Below are 22,500 nucleotides of genomic sequence, written 5' to 3' on the forward strand. Positions count from 1 at the left end.
AAGAATGGCAAACAACCTACCACGTATCCAAGAATACGTCCATTCTGGTGGTCCTCAGGGGGCGGAGACCACTGGAGTTTGAAGGTATCGTCGTCCTTGTGGACCACAACGTCCTGAGGTGGGCCGGTGGGGACTGGGCATTGGGAAATACACACACAAACAATAAATAAATAAATAAATAAATAAATAAATAAATAAATAAATAAATAAATAGAACATACACATGCATAGGACTGTCTGTGAGCAAAGTCGATGGTTGACAGTTCAAAACCCTCCCCGAAGAAATAGAAGGGGGAAATAACTCCCACCAAGTCTAGCGGAAATATTAGATCTATAGATAGAATGAAATTGACGTCACTAGGGTCTTTGTTATTGTTTTTTGCCATCCGCGTTTATGAGTAATTCTCACTAAACTGTATTATCCAGACTATAAACGTTCAAGGTTACACACTGTTTTGTGTGTTGGTTCGTTTTACTTCCGGATGGCAATGTTGTGAAATTTTTAGCCAAACGCACACATCTATAGATAGTATGCACTTGGCTAAGGAGTTCAGAACATTGCCACCCGGAAGTATAGCGGACCAACACACAGAACTATGTGTAACATGGAACGTTGATAGTCTGGTTAAATAACAAAGACCAGTGTGACGTCATCTTCGTTCTATCTATAGTGTGGATGCCCAACTGCTCATGTTCACCCCCTTCCCCCCCCACCACCCACACCCCCACACACACACCCCCCCCCCCCCCCCCCACACACACACACACCACACCACCATCCCCCCACACACACCCCACACCACCCCCCCCCACACACACACCCACACACCCCACACCACCCCCCCCCTACACACACACACACACATCTTACCCGATTCATTGGTCCGTATCTTGAGTGAATTACTACACAAACTCGTCATGTTCAAGGAATAGGCTTTCACACAGACCTCATACCAGGTGTACGGCCGGAGGCTGGTCAGGTGACAACCAAAGGTGTACGAGTCAGAAATCCTCACTGACCGCCGGACACCTTTCTGGTTCGAGTCCAAGTCCTTGACCAGCGTGTAGAAGACGATGTAACCCTCGATGGCCGTTAGACTAGTGGACACCTGCAATGGTCAATTCAAAGATAAAAATGAATTCCAAAAGTTCGTTTCACAATCTTTTCCAGGTCAATTTATTTAATAAAAGAAAAGAAAAAACGAAAAGTAGACAGAACGGCTTCTAAAGAATTTTTCACGTTAATATCTGTGCTATAGATAGGGAATGAGATTAGCGGAAGAGTAGCGACCCCTTGGTTGGACGTCACCTTACAGAGAACATCAATATGGTTTTGCGCATGCGTCTCTCTCGTCCTCGCTTTCGGTGAAGTGCCTCATGCCGCTTTCACCGGAAGCGAGGACGAGAGACGCATGCGCAAAAACAATATGACGTTCTCTCTCTAATAATTTCTCCGCCGGTGACGTTCAATCAAAGGACGCTACTCTTCCGCTAATCTCATTCCCTATAGAGCGACAAAATTGTTTTTTTTTTTGTTTTGTTTTTTGGGTTTTTTTTTTTTTTTTTAATTGAGCTTTTAAATAGCGCAATATCAACTACGCGTGCTCAAAGCGCTTTACAAATGGTCCCTGACCAGCAGTAACAGGTAACATGTAGAACCGTTTTTGTTTTTTTTTTACATCACACGTCTGTTCCCAATTTTCAAAACATTCTAAGTGCAATGTCACACTGACCTCCCACTTGACCTTGACCGCTGTCGAGTTGATGCCGTTCCCAGACTTCAGTTGAATGTTCATCATGGCAAGCTCTTTACGTATCTCCGGTCGGGGCATGTTGACGCCATGTCGGGGACGCTTTTCTGTTTGGAGTGACAAGGAGAGTGCTGATAATAATGGAACCAATGTGGTGGTGCTGTTTTTTGTTGTTGGTGATTTTGATGATGTTGTAGTGGTGGTGGTGGTGGTGATGGTAATGATGGTCATGATTTTTTGATGATGATGAAGATTGATGATGATGATCATGATGATGATGATGATGAGATGATGATGATGATGATCATCATCATCATCATCTGGGGATGATGATGGGAATGATGATGGTGATGATAATGATGATAATGATGATAATGATGACGACGACGACGACAACGATTGAAGACAATGACGACAAATAACACAACAAACTAGCTTATACTACCTCTGGTCATAATGGCGTCCGATATAGGGGATGGCGGGCTGATTCCATGAGAGTTTCTGGCCCGTACCAAAAAGACATACTGAGTGTCCGGTCTCAGGTTAGACAGAGTGTAACCCTCACGTGATATACTGTCTGGTGCTTTCTGCCATCCCTGGGAAGTATACAAGGTCTCTTTAATATACAGGGTTGCTAATTCAGGAGGCAAACATTTACTGAACTTTGACACAAACCTCATCGACCGACCTTGACCTATCTACCCCTTTCTGAATGCTGAACTCCAGTAAATAGACATTTTGTACTTACTGTATTTTTTTCAGTTCAGCGGGTGATTGGAAAATATACTGAGTTGGTTTATAACATACTGAATCCCTGGAATCGATCACATTCCTAGCTCCCGTTGGTGCGAAGCGAGTGCTCTACCATCTGAGCTATCATCAGGACCCCGGAGAATCTAATAATTTATAATGTGATTATTTGTTTTGTTTTGTTTTTAAGGGTTTTACGGCGCTTGCAACACATTAATGTCATATCAGCGCCAGTAAAAAAAGGGAAAAAAAGGGATAGTAAAAAGTTCTAGAATTACAATTAAAGCAAAAAAGAAAAGGTGAGACATAGGGGAATTGGTTCAAATAGGGAACAGATGTAGATTCCAAGAGCACACGATCAGAGTACTTAGTTTGAGATTACCTAAAAGTCTCATCCAGACACAAGCACAGGTCCCAACTAAGAGGAATACACTCAAATGTTTACCAATAATATAATATAATATGTAAACTAAACATAATACAATGCATAACAGAGAGATGATTTACAAGGAAAAAAATATCATCTCCCAAAACTATAACTATACATTCGACTGTTTCCCTCACAGCTAAGGAACTCCGGCCAGGGTCAGGACAAAACTAAGTAATCTCATTCGAAGACAATGATAGGAAACAATTGGAAAACAGGTATGGGGGGATAGAAGACACAGCATGTACCTCCCTGCCCACTATGGATAATGTGATTAAAACTAAATTAAATGTTAAGAATAATCTAATTATTTCTGTATCGAAATTTATCAGATGGATTTTTAAAAAAAATAAAAATAGAATGAAAGAGATAAAATATCTACCCCTGGAATGTCTCTGCTGAAATATTCCACGATGTAACCAAAAACAGACGATTTTCCGACCAAAGGGGAGGGAACCCATGTCAGATGGACGGACGTGTCAGTGATGTCGGAGACACGAAGCTTGCTTGGAGATCCTGGTAGCGATGACGGGTCTTCGAATTTGTGAAACGGTCCTTTTTCTGTGGACGATGATATAATTAGAATAAAACACGGCGTCCAAATTCAACATTGGTAACTTACGAGATATGATTTTTTTCACTACACAGTTATTGATGTGTAAGGTGTATACTGTGTACTGACCTTCGATAACAGCACGGATAAACGTTTCATTACGTGAGCGTGTTGTTTACTGTGTCACCATTCCCTTTAAGACCAACACACACAACTCTAAGTGACCATGGACTTTTATAGACTGCAGTTAAGTGAGATTTACTCAAAAACGTGGGGGGAAAAAAAGACCCGAGTGACGTCAACTTCATTTTATCTATAGATTGTAATATGCCGTTGGCTCAGGAGCTCACAATATTGCCAGTGCCATGCTCTTAGTTAACAATGGCTACGCTAGAACCCTCTAGGACTGGCAGTTTGACGTCATTTTTTAGGTTTGTGTAGCGTCTAGTGAGTTGTCGTTAGTAGAGCTCAAGGATACACGTTATTTCATTGGTTGAACTACTGAATACAACTCACGATTTGTTTTCTTTTGTGGCCAAAGACTGGCATTTTGACGTCATTTTTTGGTCAGTGTCAGGATATAACTTAACGATGGCTACGATCTCAGTCTTCAGTTTCATGAATCATAGCGGTAAACTTTTTCAAAGAGCTTACTAAAATGGGCCAAACCAAACACACAATACTGTCATGACCCAAAACACGAGTATGTTTGGACTACTATATAAATACTATAAGATTTTCATTTCTTTGTATATTATATTAAACAAGATATTCTTATCGTACCAAATAACACAACGAGCTTGCGAGTATGTATGTATGATTGCACGATAACAATAGAACGAGTTTAATAAATAAATACAAAGAAATGAAAGAATACGTTTACTCCACTACAGAATACAACGAAAGAAACGTTGCGAACCTAACCCTTCTCCGGTCAAGGAAACAACAACAACCATAGTCTGATCATAAACATTTTTAAAAGTATCGATAGGGCCATGAAAAACTTGTGCGGCTATGTCGTGGTCTTGTGGTATGACACTCGCTTTCGGATCGGAAGGTCCTGGGTTCGAGCCTCGCATAGTTGAGTCCTTGGGAAAGACTCTTTACTCACATTTTCTCACCGTACTCAAGTGTAAACTGAAAAAAAAGTGTAAAGTGGTCGTTAACAACGTTATCTCTGTCCGAAAAAAAATTGTAATATCGCCTAACAGGCGTCATGTCAGGTCCTACGTGTTGTTGTTGGCCAGGGACACATTGTAAAGCACTTTGAGCACGTTTAGTGGATATTGCCCTACATAAAAGCTCATTTAAAACTATAATTTAAAACTTACTGGTCACAAGAAGCGATGCCTTCCATTTGGTTTCCCCTGTCTCACTAATGGCCGCACACTCGTACAGACCGCTGTCTGACATCCTGGCATCTGGAAACACAGAATCAACCAATGTGTCAACACGCTTCAATCATTCAATATCATGATAATATTATACAATCTGAAAGATGTCGTGAGGAAGGAAGGTTGATTTGATGACGTAAAATATAGAGGAGCAGAGAAATAGGAAGATGGATGGATGGATGGATGGATGGACAGATAGATAGATAGATAGATAGATAGATAGATAGATAGATAGATAGATAGATAGATAGATAGACAGACAGACAGACAGACAGACAGACAGACAGACAGACAGACAGACAGAAAGACAGACAGATAGATAGATAGATAGATAGATAGACAGACAGACAGACAGACAGACAGACAGACAGACAGACAGACAGAAAGACAGACAGATAGATAGATAGGAGGAACCGGAAAAAATACATAATACAATTAAATAGTATCATTGTGTACAGCTTTACCTTTAATTTTCAGCGAACCTGTGGACAGGACAGAAATCCTATCTTCCAGGGTTCTTAAGAGATGGCCATCCTTATACCAGCTGATAGAGGGGGCCGGGGTACCCACCACTTGGCACATCATTAGGGCTGTTTCTTTGGGTTCCACCGTTAGGTTGGAGGGCCCCTGGGTTATGACAGGGGGAGGCCGAGAATCCTCATCTGTAAGGAAATAAGACATTTCGACAACCAGTCTTAAGACATTGGAATCCGATTATTGGTTTATATCATTGTTATTATCATCATCATCATCATCATCATCATCATCATCATCATCATCATCATCATCATCATCATCATCATCATCATTGTCGTCATCATCATCATCATCATCATCATTATAATCATCACCATTATCATCATCATAATCACCATCATCATCATCATCATCATCATCATCATCATCATCATCATCATCATCATCACCATACAATTCACAACTCGAAAACTTCGATACTACTACTACTACTACTACTACTACTACTACTACTACTACTACTACTACTACTACTACTACTACTACTACTACTACTACTACATCATCATCATCACCATCATAACCCACACCATCACCATCATCATCAAAATATCCGACAACTCAATTGTCTACAGTGACCATCAAATAAACTCCAACATTTCTACACCACAAAAAGCACTCACCCACAACCGTCAGTTTGGCCGACGCCTTTTGGTTTCCAAGGTTGTTGAGTGCCTGACACGTGTAAGTGTGCTCATCCCGGTACTCCACATTCACGATGCGCAGCGTCCCGTCCTCTGACACAGAAAATCTGCCGTTTGCTTGGTTGGAGAATATCAGAGGCTGGTGGAATATGGAAAAGGGAGAAGAAAAAAGGGCTGAAATGGTGAGGTGAGTTCTATTTTAGGGGGGAGCGTGGCTCAGCGGTACGGTCTATGCTTCGTACCTGAAAGGCACCGAGTTCGGTCACCTCCTTCTGCGATGTGTGGCCTTGAGCAAGTCAACTCGCCCTGCTCAATCAACGCGCTGCACTGCGGCTGACGCCTGGTTATTCCAGTCTTTCCTTGGAATAGACCCTATACATAACGGGAATTTTAATCATTTAAACAAGTATATTATAACAGCTGACGACAATGACATAATATATATATTGTCAGTGACCTTTGTTCCTTGTGCATAACATCCGTTATATTATCCACCATCGTTTTATCCTTTGGTCTGTTATATTATTTCAAAGCAAATGTTGATTTTCAAGTCGGACCTCCACCTAAGAGACGGCACCGGAAGTTGCTGGAATGGAACATTTCATTTACAATTAAGTCAAAATTAAGTCTTCGTTAATTACAATTGAAGGATCCATTCCATTTAATTATCAAGATATAGATAATATGCGCTTGGTAAAAATAACCCATAACATAACCATCCGGAAATATAACGGACCAATATACAAAACTGTGTGTAATCTTGTTTATAGTCCCGTTAATAGAGTTTAGTGAGGATTACTCATAAACGCGGATGGCAAAAAGCAATAGCAAAGACCTGAGTGACGTCAACTGAATACTATCTATACTATTTTAAGAAGCTTTCAGAGATAATGCAACACCATTAAAGAAGCGGAATTAGAAGGTAAATGACCGAAATTGATTCAATAGTCTGATGTCACGTCCGTCCAGCAACGAGCATCTTGGTTCTAAACGAAGAAAATCGGTACTTTCTATTCTTCCTGCTGGCTAGATAGAACTTTTTCACATGCCATATGATCAGAATGTATAAAAGTCAAAACATGATCAGATTTATAATATTTTTCCCAACGGATACACTTTTATGCTCGTCGGAGAAGTATTTCATAAGGGAGTCCGCCATTGTTCAGATAGTTTAGAACCAGGTACAAAGTTACTACGCGTCATTAGGAGGGAAGTGACGTCACAACTGTTGAACCCCATTGGTGGATGACTCCCGAGAGAGTCTCACTCACCTGTTCTTGGTCAGTGTTCCAGAAAACGGTTGGTGCCGGGTTTCCGGTGACCACGCATTGCAAGGTGGCCGTCCTGCCCAGGCCCACAGTGATGTCACGGGGTCTGACCACGAAGGATGGACGGGCTGTGGACGAAAGTTGGACATTGGGGTGGTCAGTTATCCATAATAATGAATGGTCGGATAATATAAGATTTTAAAAAAAAACCGTTAAAAGTTAGGATGTATCTAAAAAAGTAGTAACGAAAAGCGTGGCTCAGTGGTACTGTCCTTGCTTCGTACCTGAAAGGTACCGAGTTCAATCACCCGCCGCTGCGTCGTGTGGCCTTGAGCAAGTCATCTCGCCCTAGCTCACTTTGCGGCGCTGCTCTGCGGCTGACGCCTGGGTTATTCCAGTCTTCCCGTGGAATAGACCCTATAGACAAATTTCCCCTTGGGGATGAATAAAGGAATTTAAGGAGAAAAGGTGAAAATGGGAAGGTCGAAGGTCAGTTCAACGTCTTTCTCCGCAAAAGGCGGATTGCTCATCATTGCAGATTTTATACAATTATGTGGTGACTTTCTCCATTATTGTGTTATTGAGTTGAAAATAAATGTTTAAGAGTTGATTAAGTATGTCGTTGGCGGGAGAGTGTACAAGACCGCATCGCCGCACAAACTAGAAGAATGAAAATGGTTTATCCAAGGTATATCTCTGAATTGAATATTCTTTGTCAGTGGCTAAAAAGCCGACGAGTTACCAAAATGAAGAAACGAAATTAAAAGCGCAGTGTTTTTTAATACTGTCATTTCATGGTCGATGACTTACTTTGAACAGAAAGTCGTCCCACGGCCTCCACTGTACCGGCGCTATTCTCAGCTACACACACGTACAAGCCATCGTCAACGATACCGATCTTCTCTATACGAAGGGTGCCGTCTCCCAATTGTCTTGCCCTGGGAAAAAAATTCAACAACCAATATGAGTGAATATGCCGATAGGACTAGTGGTGGTGGTGGTGGTGGGGGTAGTAGTGGTGGTGGTAGTAGTAGTAGTAGTAGTAGTAGTAGTAGTAGTAGTAGTAGTAGTAGTAGTAGTAGTAGTAGTAGTAGTAGTAGTAGTAGTAGCTAGCAGTAAATATATTTCTTTAGTTAAAGCACCCGAATGCCAACCCCCACATAGTCACACTTATATATATACATTTATATATAAAATTTTTAAAAAACATCTTTTGACCCTGAAGACTATTGAGTATAGCCTAGGCATTCATTCAAATGTAAATTCAAGGAAAGCACTAGTAAAATATATTGATTTTTTTCCCCTCCATTTGATGGAACTGTAACAGATTCCAACATTACTGTATTCAATCCCCACTGAAGCATTCTGATAGAAAGATTGTTTATAAATAAACGATTACAACTTACCTCCCAAAATTAATCCGCCCGTTCTCCTTCCGCCATTCAATCTTGGGGTCAGGGTCACCGGAAGCTCGGCATTTCATCTCTACAGTTTGTCCTTCGTTCGCCAGAATGTCCTCGGGCATCTCACGAAACGTTGGCTTTTCTAGAAATCGAAAGATTGGTGGACATCGTGTACATTGTGACAGTCAAATAAATAAATAACTAAACAAAACTAGGCACATCGATGACACAAAGTCATCGAACAATGAATAACGTTTTCTAAACGAAGTTTTTTTTTTTTTAAAACAGGTTGTGACAAAAATAACTCTGCCCTGTCTTTGGTGGGACAGCGCGTAGCCATCATAAAGTTATATCCTGACACTGACCAAAAAAACGACATCAAAATGCCAGTCTTTTGCCACAAAAGAAAACAAATCGTGAGTTGTATTCAATAGTTCAACCAATGAAATCACTTGTTTCCTTCAGCTCTACTAACGACAACTCACTAGACGCTACACAAACCTAAAAAATGACGTCAAACAGTCAGTCCTAGAGGGTTCTTGTGTCAGGCTATATTATGTTAACGATGGCTACGGACAGCGTGGCTCAGCGATATGGTCTTTGCTTCGTTCCCGAAAGGTACCTAGTTCGACTACCCGTCGCGCTGTGTGGCCTTGAGAAAGTCACCTATTCTTAGCTCATTTTGCGGCGCTGCACTGAGGCTGACGCCTAGGTTATTCCAGTCTTCCATTGGAATAGATCCTACAGAAAGCATCGTGAGCTTAACTCTGTCATGACATGTCCACACATAGGACTAACATCATGTACTTTACTTCACGCATGGCATGTCCATACATTGGACAACATCATGTACTTTACTTCACGCATGGCATGTCCATACATTGGACAACATCATGTACTTTACTTCACGCATGGCATGTCCATACATTGGACAACATCATGTACTTTACTTCACGCATGGCATGTCCATACATTGGACAACATCATGTACTTTACTTCACGCATGGTGTGTCCACACATAGGACTAACATCATGTACTTTACATCACGCATGGTATGTCCACAGATCGTTTGTCCACACATTGGATTCGAATATGTGCTTACTTCAGGTATGGTATGCTAACACCTTTCAAGCTATCACGATTAATGATCCTCATATTATCATGTGCTTAAAGCACAAAAACAAGGGCTCAAAAAATGCACAAAAGCACAAAATCAATAGAAAAAATATAACAAAGATTTTTTCCGATGCAACACCTTGTCATCATGACAAATATAAATGTTACAGCTCGAATCAAGAAGAAACAAATAACAATGTTAAATTGAATGGAAGCTTCAATTTAACATATGAAAACATATAAAAATGGACGTTTCGTGTTTCCCCTTCATCAACAAAATAGGATTAATGAATGAATGAAACATCACATTATCTTATTCGTCTGTAGTGTTTCTTTCATTCATCCTGTTTTGTTGATAAAGGGAAACCCGAAAGGTCAATTTTATCCTGTTTTCGTATATTAAATTGAAGCTTACATTCAATTTCACCATGACAACGGGCATTTGATGAATCATACCTAACACTGTAAGGGCGGCCGCTTTGCTCTCCTTTTCCCCGTCTTGATTCCTGGCTTGGCACGTGTACTGACCAGCGTCCTCCGACCGGACAGATGTGATGACCAGAGTCCCGTCCAAGTGGACGTCGAACCGTCGTTGGTCCGTCAGCCGCTTGCCGTTTCTGGCCCAGAACACCTTAGGGGGAGGCTCGCCCCTGGGCGGCTTGCATCGGAACGTGGCCGTTTCACCTGACGCGACCGTCACTGGTTTCGGGTTTTCTCGGAAGTCGTCTCGAAGAACTGTGGGCGGGATGGAAGAGGAGGGGGAGAGGGGGGGGGGGTGTAGTTGATTAATAGTTGTGATATGGTGGTTGTTGTTGTTGGTGGTGGTGGTGGTGGTAGTGGTGGTGTTGTAATTGCTGTTGTTGCTGTTGTTGTCGTTGCTGTTGTTGGTGTTGTTGTTGTTAGGGGCGGTGATGATGATGATGATGATGATGATGATGATGATGATGATGATGATGATGATGATGATGATGAAGTGATGATGATGAGGTGATGTTGATGATGATGATGATGATGACGACGACGGCGATGTTGATGATGTTGATGATGGTGATGGTGATGATGATGATGATGATGATGATGATGATGATGATGATAATGGCGATGATGATGATGATGATGTTGATGATGTGATGATAACCATCATGATTATACACACACAAACATACACAAATACACAAATAAACACATACACCTAACTCAAACAGAAACCCTTACCTACCTTGAGAAAGGAAAGAAAAAAACAGGATAGAGATAAGAATAAATAAATAGCTTTATCTTCCTAGGAGTAATCAGTTTGTTGAGAGATAAATAAGTAAATATAATAAATATAGAGCGTTCAATGAGACGAAATCGCGGCTGTGCTACAATAAATGACGGGAAAGGGTGAGGAGTGGGTTGGTGGGTGGGGAGGGGGGTGGAGGAGGCAGAGAGAGGGCATGATGGGTAATTTGAAAAAGAATCTAATCTCATCATTTCATTGGGAGCCGCTTCCACTTCAAGTCGGAAACAAAGGAGACTTTGGCCCCTGAGGTCACCCCTTATATTGGACTATTCCCTAATTCATCACTAGGGGTTTGTGAGTGGCAGAGTCCATTAAGGGAAGACGGGAGGGGTGACGGCTCAAGATGAATTGCGTGGAGGCAATCCGCTGAAATCCAATGAAGTGATTTGGCGGACAGAGATGCCAACCTATAAATAAATATCTTGGATAGAGAGAGAGAGAGAGAGAGAGAGAGAGAGAGAGAGAGAGAGGAATTGCCAACCCGAGAACGTGTAGAAAAACTCTCTCTCTCTCTCTCTCTCTCTCTCTCTCTCTCTCTCTCTCTCTCTCTCTCTCTCTCTCTCTCTCTCTCTCTCTCTCTCTCTCTCTCTCTCTCTCTCTACTGTGTACTTCTCTGTGTGTAACCGAAATATAAACCAAGATCGAACTAAATTTGTGGTTTACATTATACTTTAAATATATATATATATATATATATTATATATATATATATATATATATATATATATATATATATATATATATATATATTCTCGGGAAAAAAATCCCAAAACATTTGGTGATATTCTTTAAGATAATTCATTTCGTAATAATTCTGTAAAAACCATCAGGGTTGGCACCTCGAAAGGAAATATTTCTTGTTTTCATTTTCGTTCGTTTTTTTTTTTTTTTTTTTCTCTTTTTTTTTTTTTTGGTTATGGTTTTTAATGTTTTATTTTTTCTTGACGTTTAGGAAAATTGAAGAAATAGCATTTTGTCACAGGATGATGGGAACGACTTGTGTCTTGAAATGAGTGGGGGGAGGGGGGGAGGTTATGAAATGGGGGGGGGGGAGGGGAGGTTATGGAATTGGGGGGGGGGGGAGGGGAGGTTATGGAATTGAGGCGGGGAGGTTATGGAATTGAGGGGGGGGGGGAGGTTATGGAATTGGGAGGGGGGGGGGAGGGGGAGAAGAGACTTTTATAATTTTATGATTATCTCGGTATGGCTGGAAAGGGAGAGAGAGAGAGAGAGAGAGAGAGAGAGAGATAGATAGAGAGAGATAGATAGAGAGAGAGAGAGAGAGAGAGAGAGAGAGAGAGAGAGAGATTGCTAGGTTGAGGTAAAGAAATAAACATGAATATTACTCGTAGCAAAGCAAACCAAGAATGGAACATTGGTTAAGCTGATAGGTGAAAAATGTGGTTTCTATTATATCACGATAATCTTATTGTTGTTTTGTTGTTGTTGTTGTTAATAATAATAATAATAATAATAATAATAATAATAATAATAATAATAATAATAATAATAATAATAATAATAATAATAATAATAATAATAGCAATAATAGTAATAATAATAATAATAATAATAATAATAATAATAATAATAATAATAATAATAATAATAATAATAATAATAATAATAATAATAATAATAATAATAACTAGGGGAAGAAGAAGAAGAAGAAGAAGAAGAAGAAGAAGAAGAAGAAGAAGAAGAAGAAGAAGAAGAAGAAGAAGAAGAAGAAGAAGAAGAAGAAGAAGAAGAAGAAGAAGAAGACGTCGAAGAAGACGTAAAGGAAGAAGAAGGAGGAGGAGGAGGAAGGGGGGGGGGGGCGGGATATTTAGAACTGAGGGGGAGAAAATCTACTCAAACGCAAGATATTCTAAGTGTCGACATGAGAAATCTAGAAAGGTAACGATTGATTTCAATACACATGTAGGGAAGAGATACTATCACAGATACCATGACAGATACCATCACAGAAAACGTCACAGATAGTGTCAATCTGGGCTAAAAATCGATGAGATAAACGAAATGATATCTGGTTATCTTTTAATTAAATCTACAGTCAACCATTTTGGATGGAGGATGTACGTTCTACAAGAAAATCAGAGAATGGATGCTATGCAGGAAAATCAGATAATGTACGCTATACAAGAAAAGCAGGGAATGTACGCTATACATGAAAATCTGGGAATGTACGCTATACAGGAAAATCTGGGAATGGACGCTATATAGGAAAATCAGAGAATGTACGCTATACAAGAAAATCTGGGAATGTACGCTATACAGGAAAATCTGGGAATGTACGCTATACAGGAAAATCATGGAATGGACGCTATACAGGTAAATCAGGGAATGTATGTTATACAGGAATATCTGGGAATGTACGCTATACAGGAAAATCTGGGAATATACGCTATACAGGAAAATCTGGGAATATACGCTATACAGGAAAATCTGGGAATGTACGCTATACAGGAAAATCTGGGAATGTACGCTATACAGGAAAATCTGGGAAATTTACGCTATGCAGCAAAATCAGAGAATGGACGTTATACAGGAAAAGCATAGAATGCACGCTATTTAAGAAAATCAGAGAATGTACGCTATACAGGAAAATCAGAGAATGTACGCTATATAGGAAAATCAGAGAATGTACGCTATATAGGAAAATCAGATAATGTACGCTAAGCAGGAAAATCAGAGAATGTACGCGACAGGAAAATCAGGGAATGTACGTTAACTGAACAGGAGCTCAACAGTGCAAGGGGGATAACTTTTAAAAAAGGCGTAAGACCATGCTACTAAAAATACAGATTGACTTTATAAAATGAGATCATTTTTGTATTTTGACCACACCACTGTCGTTATGTGAGAATGAATGATTGCTATATACATTCGGATATTGAACTGTTCTACTGAGAACATATTGATACCAGGCCTCTCTCTCTCTCTCTCTCTCTCTCTCTCTCTCTCTCTATATATATATATATATATATATATATATTATATATATATATATATATATATATCCCTCTCTCTCTCTCGCCATGTACTCATTTTACACCCTGTGAATGGCGAAAAGAATGTGAGGAAAAAAATAGCATTTTCCAATGACTCAACTATGCACCGCTCAGAGCGCGACTCGAACTCAAGACCCTCCGATCCGAAGGCAAGTCGTGTCAAACCACTAGACCAGATAACCGCACAACAACTCATATTATATTATAGTCATGAGAAGAAAAGTTTTAGGAAATAACAAGTAATGACTCATAAATTCTGGAACATTCCACAGTTAAGACAATGATAGACTAGAAACGATTATTCTTCCAAATACCAACCATGGGATAGTCAAAATATGGGAGGGGGGGGGGGGGTTAATACAGAAGGAAAACAAAACAAGTTGATGGAAAACTAATCCATGTTTTCAAAAACAAAAAATAAAAAAAAAACTTTGATTGATTAACTCATTAGGGGAAGAGGATTGAGGACGGAAATTTCATTATGAAATAGGGGGTGGGGGGGGAGGGGGGGGGGGGGGACAGAACAAAGAGCGAGACGGCAATGGAAAACAATGGTGATGTGGATGATGATGATGATGATGATGATGATGATGATGATGATGATGATGATGATGATGATGATGGTGGTGGTGGTGGTGAAGATGATGATGATAATGATGATGGTGATGATGTTGATGATGATGATGATGATGATGATGGTGGTGGTGGTGGTGGTGGTGGTGGTTGTGGTGGTGAAGATGATGATGATGATGATGATGAGAAGGAGGAGGAGGAGGATGATGACGACGACGACGATGACGATGATAATGTCGACGATGATGACGATAATGATAAAAAAAAGAAATATGACACGTATTACAAATGTAAACACAAAGTAAAAACAAAAACTCGAACCCATCCCAAAATAAATTTGTTTACGACAATGCTTGACAACGAAAGCTGTTTGTGAAGTGGTTAAAATCTCATTTGTGTCGGCCATGTTTTCTAAACAAGCCAATCAGCCAATCAGACAACGCCTTCGAACAGGATATGTAGGTCACGTGATGTGATAACGTTTATTATGGATTTATGGGTGTATACAGGAGGCATAATATAGATAGAACGAAGATGACGTCACTCAAGCCTTTGTTATTGTATTTTGCCATCCGCGTTTGTGAGTGAATCTCACTAAACTGTATCAGCCACACTATAAAAGTTCATGGATACACACAGTATTGTGTGTTGGTCCGTTATACTTCCGGATGGCAATGTTATGAGCTTCTTTGCCAAGCGCATACTATCTATATCTGAGTGCTTCGAACCGCTTGATGAAAACGCTACAATTGCCCGGCGCATAGTTGAGTCCTTGTATAAAGGCTCTTTACCCACTTTCTCTCACCGTACTCTGATGTAAAACGAGTACCTGGCCCTAACAGCGTCGTCCCTGTCCGAAAAAAATGGTAATATCACATAACAGGTGTCATGTCTCGTCCTAAATGTTAAGCGTTGCTGTTGGACAGGGACCCCTTGTAAAGCGCTTTGAGCACTTTAAGTGGATATTGTGCTATATATATTATATATATATATATATATATATATATATATATATATATATATATATATATATATATATATATATATCTCAATTATCACATTTTATTCTTGAAAGACAACAACAAATAAAACGAAGTTCCACCATCTGAAATCTCTATCTATCTAGCCTATCAAATTCCTTATACACACAATACGTCCTTCTCAACGCAAGCAGCCGAGATCCAGGATTAGGACCAGCCGGCCGAACGGGTGTTTAAATTGGATGAAATGGACACCGATTTAAGACTTCACGTCTTGCAGGAAATCGTTATCGTCTAACACGGTCTTCGAATAGGGCCACGCGCTTCCCTAGGGATTTACCCAAGGATACAACGCCGTCTCATCCTCACGCCGCCCAGTGTTTCATCAGGGTTTTACTAAGCTCATCCCAAGCGCTGATAATTAAAGAGAGGTAACTCTTGTATAATCCGTGTTAAGTCCCCCAGGTGGCGATAGTAGTGCCCGTCCGTGAGTTGTTGGGTTTTCTAATAATAATGGCCGCCGCCTGTCGGCTTGTAAGTTGTAAGGGAGGTTAACTCTTAAATTAACTAAATTGGGTCGGCATGAGATGAAGGGGCGGATTCAGTTACTGATTACGTCATGGAATTTGGGGGGAATGGGGAGTTTGAAGGGATTCGAGAATCGAAGAAAGAAAGAAAGAAAGAAAGAATTCGTTGAGAAATGAAACGCTTGTTATACAAACCGAAGCACAACGTCTGCTCTGCGTTACTCTTGAAAAACACATATTTAAAAATTTGGCCAGAAAACTCGTCCTTTCAAATATCGATTGATTTAAATGACTCTCGTCTTAGCAAAAACTTTCAAACCTGGGACTTCGAGAAGTCCCAGGTTTGAAAATTTTTGCTAAGACGAGGGTCATTTAAATCGATCGATATTTGAGGGGCAAGTTTTCTGGCCAATTTTTTAAATGTGTGTGTATTTCCAGAGTAATGCAGAAGAGTAGATGGAGAAGAGGGAGATGGGAAGGAGGGGGGGAGGGGTGATGAAGGACTAAAATACGAATGGTTTTTGGGACCTGGTCATTTCTCTTTCTTACTTATCATGTTTAACTTGAACGAAGAAATTAAAGGTATATATTTGTGTGACGTGATGTCGTGCGTGATAAAAACATCCGCGAAGACGCACACAAAAATTATAATCAAATCGATGTACGCAGTGTGTAAGTTGTATAAGTGTTGAACGCAGTGTGTAAGTTGTATACGTGTTGAACGCAGTGTGTAAGTTGTATACGTGTTGAACGCAGTGTGTGAGTTGTATACGTGTTGTACGCAGTGTGTAAGTTTTATACGTGTTGTACGCAGTGTGCAAGTTTTACACGTGTTATACGCAGTGTGTAAGTTTTATACGTGTTGTAAGTAGTGTGTAAGTTGTATACGTGTTGTAAGCAGAGTGTAAGTTTTATACGTGTAACACATGACCTTGACCTTGAGTCATATTGTACGTAGTGATCGAATGAATGCAAACATCAGTTAATAATAATATAAAAAACAATTAAATCAAAAATAAAGAGGAAATGTATAAACTGAAAGAAAAAGCAAAGACAAAACTAAAATTCAAACAAATCCTAAAGAACAAAACAAAAGCAAAAATATAATAATAATAATAATAATAATAATAATAATAATAATAATAATAATAATAATAATAATAATAATAATAATAATAATAATAATAATAATAATAATAATAATAAAGAAAAGAAATAATTCGAGATTCTTTTCGTAGAAGCGATTCGACCAATAATCTTACAGTATAACTGTCATGTGATACACGATTAGCTGCCGATTCAATCATCGAAGAAGGACTACGTATGAATGAACGACGACAAATGGCAGAAGACAATCTTGATCCTGTGTAATGACAACGGTTAGAACACCATCCCGATGACAGTTGGGGGGGGGGGGGGGCGATGTCACAGATAGATAGGGTCGTTGACATAGAACCAAGAGATCACGTGACGATTGATGAGGGATTACAGGGTCCGCCCCCCCCCCCCCCCTACTTGTTCCCAAAATGTCACATCGACTTATCCTTAAAATGGTCTAAAAACCGGATCCACATCATCATCCAACGCTTTCAGACGACGAGAATGGCCACGGATTGATTGTGTTGAAAATCGACGCATTCTACACGTAATTGGTCTTGGCAAATTCATAAAACTCAAGTTCGGATTTGTTTTCTTTTTCCTGTTGTTGGTTTGTTTTTGTTTTTTGTTTTGTTTTTGTTTTTTTTTTGTGTTTCTGTTCTGTTTGGGGGGGGGGGGGGGGGGGTTTCTTTGTTCTTTTTTTTTCCTTTTTGCTTGTTTTCGTTTTTATTCTTTGTTTTTTTGTATTTTTTGTTGTTTTCTTTTTTCTTTTTTTTTTCCTTTTTCTTTTTGGCAGCGGGGGGGGGGGGGGGGGTCATCTGGGAATTTGACTCAGTTATCCCAACCAATATTTTACAGAAACACATCTGGTGCAACGCGAATAAGTATGTAGTTAGGTGATACGAGCAGTTTGTTTAACGGGCTTATAAGCGTAGACTGCTGTATCTTATTGGTGTGTGTGTGTGTGTGTGTGTGTGTGTGTATGGGGGTGGGGGGGGGCGGGGGGGGAGGAAAGAGGCGGGAAGGGAGATAATCTGACATTGTAACAAGCGTTATCTAGCCGTCATCGCCATGACGTTTAAACATGGCGGCCGGCGGCGATCTTGAAGTCGTCACAGAACGGATTGTAGCCTGCCTGCCTTGCTAACTGTGAGAAGTGATCGGGACCGCAAGGTGTTCGTTCGTTCAGACGATTAACAACGTCTTGTAACGTCTTTGATTAGAGACCTTTGTCCGCGGTAATATGTCACTGTCTCAGGTGATGAGCCATTGTCCGGGGTGATCAGCCATTGAGCCGTGGTCTCATGGAGTCATTTGTCATTATCGGCGCTGATTAGGCCGTTGGAAAAACGTTGGATATGACAGGCTCTAATCATCGCATCTTGTTACAACGTTGTACAGAGGTGACAATTTCATCCGGAGGAATTTGTTGTTCGTTCATTCATTGTTGACGTCAACGGCAACAGCAAACTACAATAACGACAGGAAAAATGTCTAAGTCACGTGGCCAACTGGTCACGTGCATATCAGACATTTTCTGTTTCTAAGAAAGAAATTGTTGTAAAACAAGCATTTTTTTTTTGGTTCATGGGACAAGTTGTTATTTATTTAAGTCGCATTGTGAAATTTCAATTTAAGACAAATAAGAAGATTTCGCCTTAATTTATGAATTTGATTTTTTTTTTTAAATATTCTCCTACCTTTCATTTCTACATAATCAGACGTAAATGTGAGCTGAAAAAATCATGGAACCCACAGTGAAGTCAAAGACCAGGAAATCAACGTAATCGTTCCTTTGGAATTCAACTATTTATTGTGTTTGTGCAGAGGGGCAGGTGAGAGTAAGGACGGTAATTCTGTGCTACGATCGAATTTAATACCCGTTGTATTTTACTCGGTTACCTTTCTTGTCCTGCATTTTGTAATAATATGTGTATAACGTTCTCGACTTCCAACTAGATCTCAAATTATGCTGCTGCTGCTACTACTACTACTACTACTACTACTACTACTACTACTACTACTACTACTACTACTACTGCTACTACTACTACTACTACTACTACTACTACTACTACTACTACTACTATTGCTACTACTACTACTATTGCTACTACTACTAATACTACTACTACTACTACTACTACTACTACTACTACTACTACTACTACTACTACTACTACTACTACTACTACTACTACTACTATTGCTACTACTACTACTACTATTGCTACTACTACTACTACTACTACAACTACTACTACTACTACTACTACTACTACTACTACTACTACTACTACTACTACTACTACTACTACTACTACTAGTACTATTGCTACTACTACTACTATTGCTACTACTACTACTACTATTGCTACTACTACTACTACTATTGCTACTACTACTACTACTACTACTACTACTACTACAACTACTACTACTACTACTACTACTACTACTACTACTACTACTACTACTACTACTACTACTACTACGACTACTACTACCACTACTACTACTATTGCTACTACTACAACTACTACTACTACTACTACTACTACTACAACTACTACTACTACTACTACTACTACTACTACTACTACTACTACTACTACTACTACTATTGCTACTACTACTACTACTACTACTACTACTACTACTACTACTACAATTACTACTACTACTACTACTACTACTACTACTGCTACTACTACTACTACTACTACTACTACTACTACGTTTTTAATACGATAAATAAATAAATAAATAAGAAATAAATCAATAAATATATTGTACCATCAAGTCTGACTGATCCTAAAAACCAAACAGGATGTTATAGCAGAGTCGTGTGTGTAAACGTTTATTACGTCAATAATCGAGGGGAAGTAACTATCGATGTAATGAAATGGTTTTATATATATATATATATATATATATATATATATATATATATATATATATATATATATATATATATATATATATATATAAAATAAAGCATTTGGAAAACCACTAGAAAAGGCATAAATCTCGGAATTTTAGATCTTTACTAGCATTTATAGCAGTTTGTCTCGCCTGCTCATTTTCCAAGGGAGACAATTCCAGACACACAAAGGTTGTAAATCGTTTGGATTTGTCTGTTCTCATTGTACAAAATGGATTGTCGTTCTTTATGGTGATTTTAATGGATGTCTGAATGTGTTTGGCTAGGGGGTGAGTGGGGATTGGGTAAAGGGGTTTGATGGGAGAGGTGGGGGGTGGGGGGGGGGGGAGTTGAAGGAGGGGGTAGGAGGGGGGGGTGTATTGAGAAATGTCTGTTAGGATGAAAGGATCACGTCAAATGGATTACGATTATGATGTTGGTGTTGATGTTGATGTTGATGATGTTGTTGATGATGATGATGATGATGACGACGACGACGACGGCAAGCAATAAATGGCACTAAATCCTATCAACATGTAAGAAGCGCCCCCCCCCCCTTTTTTTTTTTTTCCATAATTTAAAAAAAAAAAAAAAAAATTTAATTTTTACATTTCAAAAATAAAACGAAGACAAAACTTCTAATCCAACCAGCTATTGATTGGCAGAACGAAGACAGGGACAAATAGACTAAAATACGTTCTTCTGTTCTTACCAGCAATCTTGAGGGTGGCGTTCTTACTGATGGTGCTGCCGTGGATGTTGGTGGCGTTACAGTAATACGTCCCCACATCCGGTTTCTGGTTCTTGGTGTGGATGATTCGCAGGAAGAACAGTTGCTGCCCTTTGTTCAGGAGGAGTCTGGAATGGGGAGATACGCGTGGGGGGTTAGATCTCTTACAACAACAACAACAACAACAAAACAATAATAATAATAGTATACTTTGGAATGCTAATATCTGAATAAATATTAACTCACTCAATCCTAGAGATTTTTGCTGTTTTTCAAAATTGGAAAAATGTATTAAAATGAGCATGCATGTACATAGATAGTTTTATTCAACTATCATCATCATCCAAAAACTAAAAACATTAGTTTGATACTACGCCTATAATTTGTCTCAGATAAATGTAATAAATAGGCACGGGGTAAAAGTAACTCAGGTGAACTACGGTCATAGTCGGTGTTAGGGTTAAGTGAGTTAAACTAAATACAAAGATTTGATGCATTGGATTGTCGGAAACACCACAATCAATTTGACAGTGTTTGTTTGGAAACGCAATACTTATTGTCTGTTTTGAATTGTCAATTCAAACATACTTGGTAATTTTTATTTTTTTTAAATTATGCCCTTTCGCCACGGCATCATAATATACCGTCGCCTAGGCATTCCACGGAGGAATATAGATATATAGTATGCGCTTGACCAAGAACTTCACAACATTGCCATCCGGAAGTATAAAGGACCAACACACAGAACTCTGTGTAACCATGAACTTTTATAGTTTGGATAATACTGTTAAGTGAGAATTATTCATAAACGCGGATGGCAAAAGACAATAACAAAGACATGAGTGACGTCAACTTCATACTATCTATAGATAATCCATCAAACAAGATGTCTGATGTCAACAGGAATCTCCCGTGTTGTCCAAAGTAATAATAAAGGGTCCAAATAATATAATATCGTTCAGACAAACTGACCTATGGGCGTTGAGGGAGTCCTTGTTGGTGCTGACCTTGACCCCGTTCCTGTACCACGTGATCTTGGGTTCGGGGTCGCCCTGAGCTTTACAGTGTAGCTTGGCGGGTTCATTCTTGGCGACGTATTGGTCTTTGGGATGCTCCATGATTCGGGGATTGTCTGGTAGAAAAGACAGAGGAAAAGGGGGGGGGGGGGGGAATTAGTTGTTTTTTTTTTTTTGTCTTTGTTAAATAAATAAATTACCTTTATTCATCCCATAGGGATAATTTGTCTCTAGGGTCTATTCCATGGGAAAACTGGAATAATCCAGTTGTCAGCCGCGGTGCGGCGTCCCGGAAACTGAGCTAGGGCGAGGTAGTGATTTGCTCAAGGTCACACAACGCAGCGGGTATTCGAACTCGGTACCTTTCGGGTGCGAGGCAAAGACCGTACCACTGAGCCACGCACAGATGACAGAAAATGTGATATATTCCAATTCTGGGGGGAGGGAGGGGGGGGGGTCAAAGGAGGGGGGGGGGGGTACATAAGTTCTGCCACAACCAGTCCCAGAATGGAC

General features: G+C 39.7%; 1 protein-coding gene across 22 annotated transcripts in view; it reads right to left on the minus strand.

The window, feature by feature from the left end:
• LOC144959892 (roundabout homolog 2-like) overlaps positions 1-22,500 on the minus strand; it is a 238,293-nt gene that overhangs the window by 29,408 nt on the left and 186,385 nt on the right. For all 22 annotated transcript variants that reach the window (XM_078892727.1, XM_078892715.1, XM_078892725.1 and 19 more), the window contains 14 exons: positions 21,944-22,103; positions 20,954-21,099; positions 10,301-10,579; positions 8,731-8,869; positions 8,135-8,262; positions 7,328-7,452; positions 6,036-6,195; positions 5,340-5,537; positions 4,813-4,902; positions 3,311-3,489; positions 2,197-2,347; positions 1,734-1,858; positions 872-1,109; positions 21-133 (listed from right to left, as the gene is read on the minus strand). In XM_078892727.1, the coding sequence (XP_078748853.1) occupies positions 21-133; positions 872-1,109; positions 1,734-1,858; positions 2,197-2,347; positions 3,311-3,489; positions 4,813-4,902; positions 5,340-5,537; positions 6,036-6,195; positions 7,328-7,452; positions 8,135-8,262; positions 8,731-8,869; positions 10,301-10,579; positions 20,954-21,099; positions 21,944-22,103 (2,231 nt within the window). The remainder of the gene's footprint in view (positions 1-20; positions 134-871; positions 1,110-1,733; positions 1,859-2,196; positions 2,348-3,310; positions 3,490-4,812; positions 4,903-5,339; positions 5,538-6,035; positions 6,196-7,327; positions 7,453-8,134; positions 8,263-8,730; positions 8,870-10,300; positions 10,580-20,953; positions 21,100-21,943; positions 22,104-22,500) is intronic.

This window comes from Berghia stephanieae, chromosome 14, assembly GCF_034508935.2.
Source record: "Berghia stephanieae isolate SIO BIC M18660-M18661 chromosome 14, UCSD_Bste_1.3, whole genome shotgun sequence".
NCBI lineage: Eukaryota > Metazoa > Mollusca > Gastropoda > Nudibranchia > Aeolidiidae > Berghia > Berghia stephanieae.